Source organism: Paramisgurnus dabryanus, chromosome 5 (genome assembly GCF_030506205.2).
Source record: "Paramisgurnus dabryanus chromosome 5, PD_genome_1.1, whole genome shotgun sequence".
Lineage (NCBI taxonomy): Eukaryota > Metazoa > Chordata > Actinopteri > Cypriniformes > Cobitidae > Paramisgurnus > Paramisgurnus dabryanus.
Window position 1 is genome coordinate 46,175,926 of NC_133341.1, and position 13,586 is coordinate 46,189,511.

General features: G+C 37.5%; 2 protein-coding genes across 3 annotated transcripts; both read left to right on the forward strand.

Annotated features, from left to right (window-relative positions):
• The first annotated feature begins 613 nt into the window (after positions 1–613).
• gsx1 (GS homeobox 1) lies at positions 614–2,377 on the forward strand. The gene is made up of 2 exons (XM_065284446.1): positions 614–1,211; positions 1,311–2,377. The coding sequence occupies exons 1-2, from the start codon at positions 830–832 to the stop codon at positions 1,661–1,663; spliced, it is 735 nt and encodes a 244-aa protein (XP_065140518.1). The 5' UTR covers positions 614–829; the 3' UTR covers positions 1,664–2,377.
• Positions 2,378–7,593: 5,216 nt separating this feature from the next.
• On the forward strand, positions 7,594–12,024 carry abhd10a (abhydrolase domain containing 10, depalmitoylase a). Of its 2 annotated transcripts, none has more exons than XM_065284444.2 (5): positions 7,594–7,735; positions 9,272–9,455; positions 9,569–9,680; positions 9,931–10,068; positions 10,373–12,024. In XM_065284444.2, the coding sequence occupies exons 1-5, from the start codon at positions 7,651–7,653 to the stop codon at positions 10,712–10,714; spliced, it is 861 nt and encodes a 286-aa protein (XP_065140516.1). In that variant the 5' UTR covers positions 7,594–7,650; the 3' UTR covers positions 10,715–12,024. The 2 variants fall into 2 exon arrangements, with proteins under 2 accessions (XP_065140516.1, XP_065140517.1); XM_065284445.2 differs by lacking the exon at positions 7,594–7,735 and adding an exon at positions 7,815–8,025.
• The last annotated feature ends 1,562 nt before the right edge of the window (positions 12,025–13,586 follow it).

Sequence of the window (13,586 nt, forward strand, 5' to 3'; positions counted from 1 at the left end):
GCGCGTTCCGTGGGAATCCAAAGGCCCACAAACTTTGCGTTGCTGAAGCCATGCTCTACAAATTGAGTTACAAAGTAAAAACATTTAAATTCAAATAGCAAAAAACTAAAACATCTAAGTTTTGTGAAAGAAGAGTACTTTCAAAAAAGAAACCCCTTCCTGTGCAGTTGTCAAAACATTCGATTAGGCTAAAACAAATCACGTGTAAATAACGCATTCCCAATACTCGTGGGACGCTTTCTCAGTATGGTCTATAATTGTTATGATAGTTAATAATGGCCAGAGCTGCAGGTGGACTGAGCCCTGTGACATCAGTCATATGCACCGAATGTCTAATAAGTCTCTATGTCTGCGTAAATACGCACCCGGGGAACAAACGACGAGCCTATCTGAATGAAATAATTAAAAGAGCAATAGTCTCCATGCGAGCGAGTGAGAAAGAAAATAAAGTTTAAAAACGACACTAAAGAGTAATAGTATAAAAGGAGGGGAAATTTTAAAAGGGAGAAGGGGCAGTACCGCCTCTTGCAGTGTGGGTGGGGCTGACAAGAATAGACTACATTGTGCAGTTCATTTAGTTAACAAGTGAAATAATAGGGAAGCGTGCAGAGTGAATGCCAAGAGAAAAGGCACAAAACCCTATTGAGGGCTCTCAGCCGCTAGTAGCGTAACCGTCACATGGACAAACTGTCTCTCCAACTATTTAAGCAGGAACGTTTTCTCCTCAGCATCATTCTGCCGTCCAGCCTTCGCTACGGAACACGACTGACCAATAGAAACTTTTTCTAGCTCTTAGACCTTTTGAGTGAAGAAACGCTGTGCTGTAAACATGCCAAGATCTTTCCTAGTGGATTCCTTGATTTTGAGGGAGAACGGGGAGAAAGGAAGAGAGACCAGTCCTCCGTTATTTCCATACGCGGTGCATCCGTCGCATCCACTCCACGGCCTCTCTGGCGGCTCCTGTCACTCTCGCAAGGCGGGTCTGTTGTGCTTTTGCCCGCTGTGCGTCACCGCGTCTCACCTGCACCCGTCGCCTCCAGCGCTGCCGCTCATCAAGGCATCTTTTCCCTCCTTCGGCGCACAGTATTGTCACTCCGCGCTATCCAGGCAGCACTCCACTTCTGGCGGTGTAAATCTGAACAGCGGCTCGGGGTTATACCAAGCCACGTATCCAGTGCCAGATCCGCGACAGTTCCACTGCATATCCATAGGTGAGTCCAGCGTCTTGCAATGATATACGTTTAAAACCACTAAATGCATTAAACCCATCATCCATATATGTAGCTAAAACTTATATTTCTCTTCAACAGATAATAACAGCAACCAACTTCATAGCAGCAAGCGCATGCGCACCGCGTTCACCAGTACGCAACTCCTTGAGTTGGAGAGGGAGTTCACGTCCAACATGTACCTGTCAAGACTTCGGCGCATAGAAATCGCAACTTACCTCAACCTCTCCGAGAAGCAGGTCAAGATCTGGTTCCAGAACCGACGCGTCAAGCACAAAAAAGAAGGCAAAAGTGGTTCTCACAGAACGGGAGCCCATAACTGCAAGTGTTCGTCGTCTCTTTCCTCCGTCCGGTGCTCCGAGGAAGAGGATGACCTGCCCATGTCACCACCAACATCGGAGAAAGAGGATGGAGATCTGTCCGTTAGCCCATAAACTCTTATTAAGCTCACCTCAAAAGACTCACCTTAATGCCACACCTGTGGAATCTTCAATGCAGCCAAAAAGCGACGGTATTCCTGCGTGCGCCGTCATCTGTAAATAGCCAGAAAGATAAAAAAATCGTTATATATGTTCGGGGTCTGCGCATCCCTTTAATGTTGTATATTTGTATACATTGTATACATCTTGTTTGTTTGTTTGTTTGTTTGTTTGTTTCTGAAAACGCATCCAAAATCCTTTCCTGTTACCACAAGTTTTCCATATTTGTGTAATCAAACGTTCCAAAATGAAAAATACTTACTGTTTAATTACATTTTGGATATTGAATACCGTTTTCCTTTGTATTTTATGAGTGGTGAGTACAGGGTAGCTTTAAGCACATCATTTTGGGACGGAATAGAAATATGGGATGTATTCGGGACGACGAACGTTAACTAGTGTCACTTGAGTGACAGAATTTGTTATTGTACTTTTATTGTAATGAGAATATTTATTTATTTAAAAATCTTAAAACTGAAAATAAAGAATATTTCTTAGTGACAAAATGTTGCCTGTTGTCTGTTGTACAAGCACGCCACCCAGACATCACGTCCTTGAGCTGGGAGAAGATATCAGTTTCAAACTAACTTCCTTTATTCATTAAGCCTTCTAATGATGGATGGTCTCAGTTTTGTAGGCATGCCCTATTTTGCAACATTATGGGTACCAATTCGAGAACTATATGTAACAATTAAGATGTTGTACGCCTATATTGTTTTTAATAACGACTGAATAAAAACATTGTGCAGCACCTGTTACGTGCGTAATTTTGAAACGGTCGATAAGCGTTGGATTATTGAAATTAATTTAAATAAGTGAAATAAATATAAAGAACCAATTTTAACTCTGTGCAATGGTGGACGTTTCCAAAATACAGAATTACAGACAAACATACAAAGACATGTGCAAAATATACACATGACAACATTAAACATGAATGCACGACTAAGTGAGACTAAGAGTAAGCTAAATGGTTGCATCGCGTTTGACTGAACCTGAACGTTTTTGGAGAACATATTTCAATTCAAATGTGTTAAATGAAAAAAGTCAAACATTTTAAAAAAATAATTTATTTTAGAGCCAACAATTGTCTTCGCAATTTGTACGCAATTGAATGCTTACTAAGACAAGACTCGCGTGTGGAGCGCATGCCATAAACATTAAGAAAGTCTTTAAAGCAGGATATATGAAGCTCCATTACTATAAGGCTAGAATGACCATAAGGTAAGTAACAATTTATAAAGGATATGAATATAAAGTTATAATTAAATGATGACATTTGTAATACATTTTATAAAACCAAGTCGTGGTGAGATATTGGGTCTCTTGAGAGTATGAATCACAGGGTCTTCGTGCTCTAGCTCTTTTACAACTCAAGTGCATCAGGACCGATCTCCGTCAAGAAGTCCAAAGAGCCGAGTATTCATCTGGTTCCACGGAGATTCCCAGGGGACGCAGCTGAAAGCGCCTGGTGTCCCGCGTGTATGGGGCCTCTCCGTTAAACACTGAGCCCTTTAGCTCACGGTTCTTAACAGTCTCGTGAGAGCGGGTTAATAAAACCCCAAGTAGTGTATTAATGCACAGACAATAATACGCAAATGAATAAAATATGCGAATCAAACAGACAGATTAATCGATGTTTGTATTTTAATTTATTTAAAAGGGCTGGGGGCGCGCATTTGGCGATGTTGTCTTTTTGCCTTTTCATTTGATCTCGGCCGATTTTACGAAAACGATCATTTGATGCATATTTTATAGTGGATAAATAAAGAGGCGGCAAGGTAATGCACTTATGATATTAATTTAAAATTTTATAAATGTTTATAAGTTTCGGTAGGCTAAATGTGTCCAAAAAAAAAATCACAACGAAAAATCATGATTGTATTAATTTTAAGCGTAAAAAAACATCAGGTCTACGTGTTCCAAAAATGCACAAATAGTCACTTTTCTTAATATTATCTTTATATTTTTATTCACCTTATTCAGGCACAACGTAACTGGACTTTGTTTGCAGCATCAGACTATAATACCCGTTTATATATTCTGATACGCGCGCCCTTGCGCCCACGTAACCATCACGAGGCTTTAAACGTTAAATAATTAAAAATGGTTTTTAAATTTTATCAGCTTTTACGGCGAACTATTATCAGCACTCGGTTTCAACAAAAGCTTCAGTGATTTGCTAAACGGTCAGAGTCACGAGTCGTCGGAATACGAGGCCGCTCTCGCAAACTCTCCTTTAATTGTTCACTTAAACATTTTAACAAAACTCTAATATTTGCATTTGTTAAGATATAGGATTAGACTATTTTGTTAATTACACCATACAGTCCTATTTTGCACCGTGCGTCCTCTGAAAAAAGCGTCCTTTATCCATTCAATAGCCCGCGGGTACGCGCCCTGGGGGAGTCCTAAGCCTGCATGGTGCTCAAAATTTTCAATTTATTTATTCTTAATTTTGCGCCGATCAATTCATTGAAGCAAGAAAAGGGCTACAGTGTCTTTTTAGGGGAAGAAAGGCGAATTGTTGACGTGACCCTGACAGGGGCTGCTGAGAGGGCTTGCCTGACGCTCGAGGGCCGCTTGAGTCAACAGACCCCCATCTAGCAGACTCGCCCTTGTCTTTCTTCTAACTAATTTTTCATTTACGGCTTTTCTTAGACTTGTCTCTTATCTATCAGATTAAAAGAGCAGCTTGTAACAAATCAGTCTGCCCGATTTACAAGAGCATTAAAAGCGGACAAAAGAGGCAGGCCGTCAGTACCTGAGTCTGGTAGACGGTGAGGCGCTGCAGCTGATTCGATGAGTTGAAAATGCGCACGAAACAAAATACTTGAATCCTGAAAAAGAGCCTTTGTATGTTTCTTTAGAAATCAAGCAATTCTGCATGACAAAGGACAATTAATAAGCCGTCTTTTCACGACCAGCAGCTGGTTTCCCTGTCAAGGAAAGTTGGAAAAAAATTCGGAGTGAATGCGCGCAAAAGCCCTTTGCGCGCAGACAGCTACCCAAGGTGACCCATTTGGCACAGTTAAAATAAGCGGGCCGAGGCAAAAGCGAGGGAACTGTCAAAAACATTTAAGCTGGAATATCTTGAAATTGCAAATCCCTTTATGTGGAGGGACGCTGCCGATCTGGGTTAGACGTACAATGGAGGTGGTTAAGTTGGAGAGGCTTTGGAAACGGACACGTGGCCTCTCAATGAGAGCTTCTTGGGAATCGCGTGGCTCGCAGCGCGTCTACAAACTTTAAACGAGTTTTAAACTTGATATTTTACACCGATAAAAATATCAAAAGCACAATTCAACCACAGTTTAAGGCAATGTTTAAAAATTAAACAAATAATACATTAACGATCATACAAATTTACATTTACGAATTAATCCGCCTGTGGAAGTGCCTCACAGCGTATCTCAGTTTATCATTTTATAGCTACTGAAATATTTTTGTTCAAGTTCAGACTTCTTAAAATCGCATAAAGTAAAAGCTCGATCAAAAAAAAATAATAATTTAAAAAAAGATTAAATGTTTATACATTTACAGTCTATACATTTTATGTGGAAATCTTTGGATTCGTTTTTGGATACGTTTAACAAAACTAAAAAAGTCGTGTTTGATGTTTAAAATAGTTTTTCTTATTATTTTATTTTTAACTTGGTATAGAAAACGACCAGTTTGCTTGTGTTGCTGCTTTTACATTTTGAGTTCAGTACGATCTCTTTGAAAATAGGTTTGGAATAGCTACACCGATTAGGAATAACTTTTCAATGTGTGTGTGTGGTGTTTGATGGGACTTTAGTTAGAGCCATCGATCATGACCTTGTAAGATCAGCCCTGTCCACCTGCAGTTAAATGCGGTCACGCTTTTATTCGCTTTGCGCGTGATGCAGACAAAAACGGCTTATAATACTTTTCAGACATCCCAACACCACCGTCTCACAAAAACTATAAGACAGCAAGATATAATCAAGGGCTGAACACTTTAAAAACTTAAAAGTCAGTTGAACTGTAAAAAGTGAAAAGTAAAAAAAAATACTTTAATTGGTAACACAAAAAATGTAAGTCTTTTCAACTTAAAATTTCACTTTAGGAGAAAGTTTTTAGCTGTAACAAATGAAAGTAATTTTTAAGTTGATCCAACTTTTCACTTTTTACAGTGCGCATCCTCCAGTGAGCTTTTAACTCATGTGTCACGCAGTTTGATGTTGTTCATGCAGAATTTAATCACTCCATAAAGAGACGATGAGAGGAGAATGGCTGCTTTTCGGATCTGCACCTGCAATGTCAAGAGGTCGAGAAATAATGAACAGGGCTGACTTAGGACTACGCTTTCAAGTGGTAACTCTTGTAAACTGATATAAAGAGACAAGACGTACAATAATGCACAAAAAACCTGCTCGTGTATGTTTTCAACGGCGCGCTTTCCAAACTTTCAGAGCGTTTCCAAATTCTCTTTTTCACAGAGTTTTGCACAGTTAAACAGTTTCAGTCACCTCCTACCCCCGGTGCTATTGATGTCTTTCTGACCTGATAAAATGCGCTTGGCTGCCGTCAAATGGGCCAGCTTTGCCCGTTCACATTTAAATATGGGAATTAGTCATCAGGCCTGTCGCAAGCAGCAGAAATTGCTAAACTGTTGGCCTCTTTTTCAAGCTGAGCTCTGCATTCATTACATTGAATTTAGCGTCGAGGTGAGAGACCTCTGTGGATGTCTTTTACAGGGATGTCATAACAAGGAATCGTTCTGGAAATGAGAGGGCGTGTGCACGAGGAGGAGGGGGAGGTTGGTTTGAATCTGCATCATCTCGGTTAAAAGCTCGTTCTGTCATTTAGTTAAACAAATTAACTCGCACACACTTCTGATCGTGGGCACAGGGTGTATTAGTGAGACACTAGAGATACATTAGTGAAACATAATGAAAATATGTCACCTTCAAGAGCTTTTTATAGACGACCGACAGGTTGATAACGCCGAATAAATGGTTTGAGACAGATTTTAATGACAATATATATTCAAAATTCAATTGCGAAACGAGCACATGGTTATCCACTTAACAGTATGGTTATGCTTTAATACAAACATGTAACCATGGTAACAACGCAGTCCTAGTTACTAGACTTAAAAAAACGGTTTCTGTAGGAGGCCTTAAAGAATATAACTAAAATATTAAAATAAAATATTTCTAAATTTTTATTGCTTTTAAAAAATTTAATGTAGCCTATTTTATTGATTCATGTTTGATGCTGGTGGATGAGTAAAACCATATAAAGCAACTTTACTTACATTATTCACTTTAGCACAAGTATAGGCAAAAAAAGGGAAAAATTATAAAATAAATGTGTCCGTTTACTTTATTTGTAACAGGAAAATGAAGCTGAAATCATTGCCCACATTGAATGTGTGCATGTCTCAAAAATGTTTGAGAAATGTTTGTTGCAGTGGAGCTGCTGCGCCATCTGGTGGCTCTTACAAAAATTACAGTTTAAATGTACTATCTATCTATCTATCTATCTATCTATCTATCTATCTATCTATCTATCTATCTATCTATCTATCTATCTATCTATCTATCTATCTATCTATCTATCTATCTATCTATCTAGAATAGAATAGAATAGAATAGAATAGAATAGAATAGAATAGAATAGAATAGAATTATAGTGCACATTAAAACATAAAAAGGACATAGATTAATAAAACCATGAAACATAGGTTGATATGGCACAAAAGAAAATGACTTCAAGGTAGTGTGACAGATGAAAATGAAGTATGAACTGAGATTATAGGAGGGTCTGTCTGCATTTGAAAGTATTTAGTTAGTGTTTAGGCTGCTTTTGCTCCACACCCGCAGGTGGCAGTAATGGCATTCAGAGCCTGACCGCAATATCCCGAGCAGTATTCGGTGCTGTCAGTTTTGTGTCTCAGCTGACAGCGGGACAGTATGGCATCAACAATGCTCAGAAATTACTGCAAGCTTCTTCAAATCAATGCCAGAAAATGTACCGTGTTACCGTACACTGCTACAGGTGAGCTATACTCTTGTGAAACAGCATCGTTATACAAAGGGGCGTCAATGTGGAGGTGTGGCCAACATGAACTAGTATTTACTGGCGTAACAGCAGAAAGATGTTTGTCTACAACTAGTTTAACTTTGTTATTTGTTTAATTTAACCGTAAATTCCGTCGTCTTTTTGATCGGTTGACTTTACAGTAAGATAGATAACTTGTACATCTGCCGCGAAGATGACTGCTGCAGATGGAGAGAAATCATTTGTATTTGACCTCCTATCCAAGCGCCATCAAAGACAGTTAACAAGTTAAATGCTTCAAGTTTCATGTTTTTTAAATGTGCAAATCTATATCTATATATATATATTGTGCCATTTAAGTGTAGTCATAAACTTGATTTGTATTTCCAGTAGTAGTAGTACATTAGCAGGTAACGTTAGCAGAAGCATTTTGGTTTTGCATAGATATAACGTATGCTAACTTTACTGTTATGGCACTTAGCAACATTTAACAAGGCCAAGTTGTTGGCATTTTTTAAAGTAAAATGCCATTTATTTATCCATTGGGCATCACATTTTAACGATAACGTGTCGTGTCAGATCTCCTGTGTCCTGGTAACGTTAGGTTTTTAATGTTTGCATATGCTTCTGTTAACGCCAATTTTCAAAACCTACCTGGAGATAAAGAGCCAACAATTCAGAGAATGGCATCAAAACTCGTCCAAATCCAATCTTTGCGGTCTTTAAAGGAGAATACTGTTGGTGCGTCCTGCGTTGCTTCTGATATCCCACAATCCTGTGCGCGCGCTTCGACGGTGCTAGACGTCTAAAAACCAGTAAAGCGATTAACAAACATATAAGTGCACTTACTGTGTTTATAGATAAACATTAATACATATCTATATAAGCTCCGTTTTTATTTATGTAAGCTTTTAAACCAATTTACACGTGAAGACCAGATGGCGGTAATCAGTTACTGTATCCTAGCAACGACGTGCATAAGCTTCTGACGCAAAAATTGTTGAACACGAACGATTCAATTTTAAATATTAAAGATAACTACAAAAGCACTTATATTTAGCCATAAGTAGACATATTTATAAAAAAAAGTTTTGAAAATAAATACTTTTAATATTAACGGAGTAAGGCTTTGTAAAGGATGTAAAAATGTACTGCTCCACATCTAGGGTTGCATAACGATTAATCGCGATTAACTTATTGCAGAATAAAGGTTTTTGTTAACATCATATATTTGTGTGAACTGTGAATAATAATAAGGTATATATAAATATATATTTATATACTAAGTATTTCTATGTATATATAATATAAATTATACATATACAAATGCATATACACATGTAAACATTTCTTAAGTATATAGATGCATGTGTGTGTATTTATTTATACAAAGTTATTATACACAGTACACACACGTATAATGTAAACAAAAACCTTTATTCTGCAATAGATTAATCGCGATTAATCTTTATGCAACCCTAGTTTGGATTTCACACTGACACCAACTGCTTTATTTGTTTATGCCTTGTTCAGGTGTTCGACACAAGACGACAATACAGTATGCTGCACGACCTGACATGGCAAAGCTGGCCTATAGGAAACTGCCAGGGAAAAGTCCCGGAGTGGTGTTCCTGCCAGGTTTTGCCTCCATCATGGGCGGTCAGAAAGCAGAAGCCTTAGAGGAATTTTGCAAATCATTAGGCCACTCATATCTCAGGTAATAAAGATGTATTTGTGGTTTGATATGTGGAGACAAAGAATCCGGTATTTTTAAGGTATGCCATGCTTTAACATGATCCACCTTGTGATTTTGTTAAATATTTTTATCAGGTTTGACTATTCTGGCTGTGGATCCTCTGAAGGAGAAATGAAAAACTACAACATCGGTGCCTGGAAGAGAGATGTGCTATATATACTGGATGAACTTGTAGAGGGACCACAGGCAAGTAAATCGGCACCAATACAGGTTTGGGTGGTGTAGAATAAATCCTAAACCTTTGATTCATAAGTTGACAAATAAGCATTCAGTCGCAAAAATACCTTTTTTATTCTAAGATAGCAAATAAAATTTGCTGTATCTGTATGGATAAATACTTAGGTCCGAAAGGTTGTGACAGTTAATATAAAAGAGTTCAGTCAAGGTGGCTTAATTTTGCACACCCAGAGAATTTAAGCATCTCTTTCATGTCCAGATTCTGGTAGGTTCCAGTATGGGCGGTTGGCTGATGCTGCTTGCGGCTCTTTCACGCCCAGAGAAGATCGCTGCTTTAGTGGGCATCTCGACGGCCGCTGATTACTTTGTCACAGCCTTCCATGCGCTGCCAATAGAGGTTTGAAGAGTTTAAATAACAACATTTTTTTATTTAGCTTGGTATTGTCTGTTTCTTACAATACCAAGATTGTGAGCTTGGTGACATTTGCTTTTTTAAATGTAGTTATTAATCATGTTTGCTAAAGCAGGCAATATTATTTCTCATGCTTAGGATTGGGGATTTAAAGAAACTTGAAACTTTTCTGCACCCATTTTGCTACAGACATGAATGATCATTTGCATGTAGAAGCCAGGAGAAAAGACAAATTAATATTTTTAGAGCTAAACGTCTTGCCTTATACAGTTTTCTCTTTAACCATTAGACAAAGAAGCAAGTAGAAGAACAAGGCTTTTGGAAGTTCCCTACCAAGCACAATGAAGAAGGTTTCTATACTTTGAGCTTGGACTTTCTGAAGGAGGCGGAGAACCACTGCATACTTCACAGCCCCATCCCTCTGTCCTGTCCGGTACGTCTCATCCACGGGATCAAGGACTCCGACGTCCCCTGGCACGTCTCCATGCAAGTTGCAGAACGCGTGCTTAGTAACGACTTAGACGTCATTCTTCGCAAAAACGGGCAACACCGCATGTCAGAGAAAGATGATATTAAACTCATTGTGTACACCGTAGACGATCTCATTGATAAATTGACCACATTAGGGTAAGGGGTCCTGAGATGAATCAAAGGAGATTGTTTAAACACATTTGACTTTCTCTGTTGTGTTGAACAGAAATGGAGAAATTTTGGAAAATGTTTATGCTGCTCTTTACAATACCATGAAAGCATAGAGTATTCCTTTTGTGTTCCACAGAAGAAAGTTATTCAGTATAGAAAAAACATGATTATGTAAGATTAAAGAGATTCAGTGTTGAAATGGGAATTTTGTATATCGGAGCAAATTGTTTTATTTTTATGCGCATTAGTAAATACAATAAATCCACAAATAGACATTATAACCTCTGTCAACACAAATGAAAATGCCAAACCACATGTGCTGTACCAGGACCTCACCCTACTTTGCCTTATTGTTTATGTTGTTTCTTGTAAGAGTTATTGTATTGTAGCTTTATTATATTTTTAAAGTCATTATTATTTTTACATGTAGCCTAAGTTTTATTTTTTGATTGGTATGATCGTCTAATGGGCTTACATGACAATGGCTATTCTTTAATTGTCTTCTTTCCCCTCTAAAGTACACATCTATAGACAGGTGCACCCTGTGTTTGTGTTTTGTATGTTCTTGTCTATATCTTATTTCAAAGTATATATTTTTTATTATTATATTAATAATTTGGTACTTTTGTCATGAATAACAAAATGCTTAAGGCAATATAATATTTTATTTGAAAAGTGTAATATAGCTCAAATTATTAGCGAGGGTCAGCTATGTTACCATCAAACTCTGTTACCAAGGTATAGTAACAGTGTTGACAGCCATGTATGTATATGAGAGAGAGTTTGTGTCTCTTTTGTGTATGAATTCCAGTTCTGTTACATACTGTCAACACTGTTACTCTACCTTGGTAACAGAGTTGACACTCCCATATTTGGACAACATGAAATCATGATTTTCAGCTATATAATACACTTTTAACAGAAAATATGAGATATGATCCATGACAATGTTCCTGCAATTATATAATCACACCATATCATCCAAAACAATCTCCTTGACATAAAAGGTTTTTTCTTTGTTGGAGAGATTTTTGGTGCACTCATGTTTTTTTTCAGGTTGATTATAAGTATCATCACATTTCCTTCCTGGTCAATGATATAAAGTTTTCATATTTATGTCTTGTTTAACTGTATGTAGATTTATACCTTCTATGCCAAATATAGGAACTTTTTTGTTTTCCATATTAAAACAAATTTCAAAATATATTTTAAAATGTATATCCTGTTTTCAAATATGTATAAGTCTATGATGTGTACATAAGTAGATTTTTTTGTTAATAAAGCTGTATAATGATTAGAGAATGTGGCTTTTTATTTTTCCTATCTGGAGTAGTATTTGATTCCCACAGTGTTTTCTTTGAGTATTTAAGTACAGTCAGCTCCATAAATATTGGGACAGAGGCACATTTTGTGTTATTTTAGCTGTTTACCACACTCTCAGTTTTATTTTGAGGGTATTCACATCAAAATTGGCTGAAGGATTTAGGAATTACAGACGTTTAATATGTAGCTCCCCCTTTTCAAAGGGGTCAAAAGTAATGGGACAGTTGGCTTAAAAGCTGTTTTATGGATAGGTATTGTCTATTTATTAAATAATTTCCTCATGAATGACAGATGTTAAGGTCTGGAGTTGATTTTAAGTGTGGCAGTTGCATTTGAAAGCTGTGGCTGTGAACCCAAATCATTCGATTCAGGGACATCTCCATGCAAGTGATACAGACCATATTTAGGTTTCAAAAACACAACAAATCCATCAGAGAGATAGCAGGAACATTAAGAGTGGCCAGATCAACAATTTGGTGCATCCTGATTAAAAAAACAACACACTGGTGAGCTCAGCAACACAAAAATCTTGTACGTCTATATAAAATAACAGTGGTGGATGATCACATTATCCTCTCCATGATAAAGAAAAACCCCTTTACAATGTCCAGACAAATGAAGAACACTCCTTTGTTAGAACACTCAACACTCATAGCTAAAATAACACAAAATGTGCCTCTTTCCCAATATTTATGGAGCTGACTGTATGTGTTGAATATGAGTTTGTTGAGTCTACTTTTGAATGGGTTTTATTTCACAATTCTCTCCAGGGTGCGGTAATCCCTTGTACATTTTCTTCCTCCACATCTTTTCCTTCCCTTCGCCTCTGTATTAATGTGCTTGGACACAGAGCTCTGTGAACAGCCTTTTTTGCAATGACCTTTTGAGTCTTGCCCTCCTTGTGCAAGGTGTCTTAACATATATCAGTGCCATTGTTTTGTCTCAAGACCAGTATTGTTATTTGTAAGGATTGTTTGTAAAAGCTACTGAAATTTCCTAATATATTTTATTCAAATAGCCTAGTATTTTATTCAAACAATGCGGTTATCTTCTTACATTGTGACTTTAATATATATGTGTGTGTGGCTGAGTGAATATCTGTTTTTTACACCAATGATGATGAAACAGTATAATGGATTAAACACAATACTGTACAATACAATACAAATAGCATTCATCGATTTAAAGTCTTTACTTTTAGTATATTGAGAATCTCTCAGCAGGCTGTATATGAGATGTTTTGTGAGAGCCCTGCTGGATGCACACACAGGTCGACTCGACAGTGATTGATACAAACTGACTGACGGATGGACTGATGAAGACAATGGAGAACGCTGACGAAGGTTTGCTGGTGTCAGGGTTGGGCCAAAGCAATAGTCAGAATGCTTTTTAGCACATGGATCAGTGTTTGCATTTATTTATTTTGCAGATACTTTTTAAAGCAACAAATAAGGGAGAATTTACAATTTTGCCAAAGTCAGCAATAAAAATGCATTGCTGCGTTTATAATGAATAGAGCATTAAAAGAAAGAGATGAG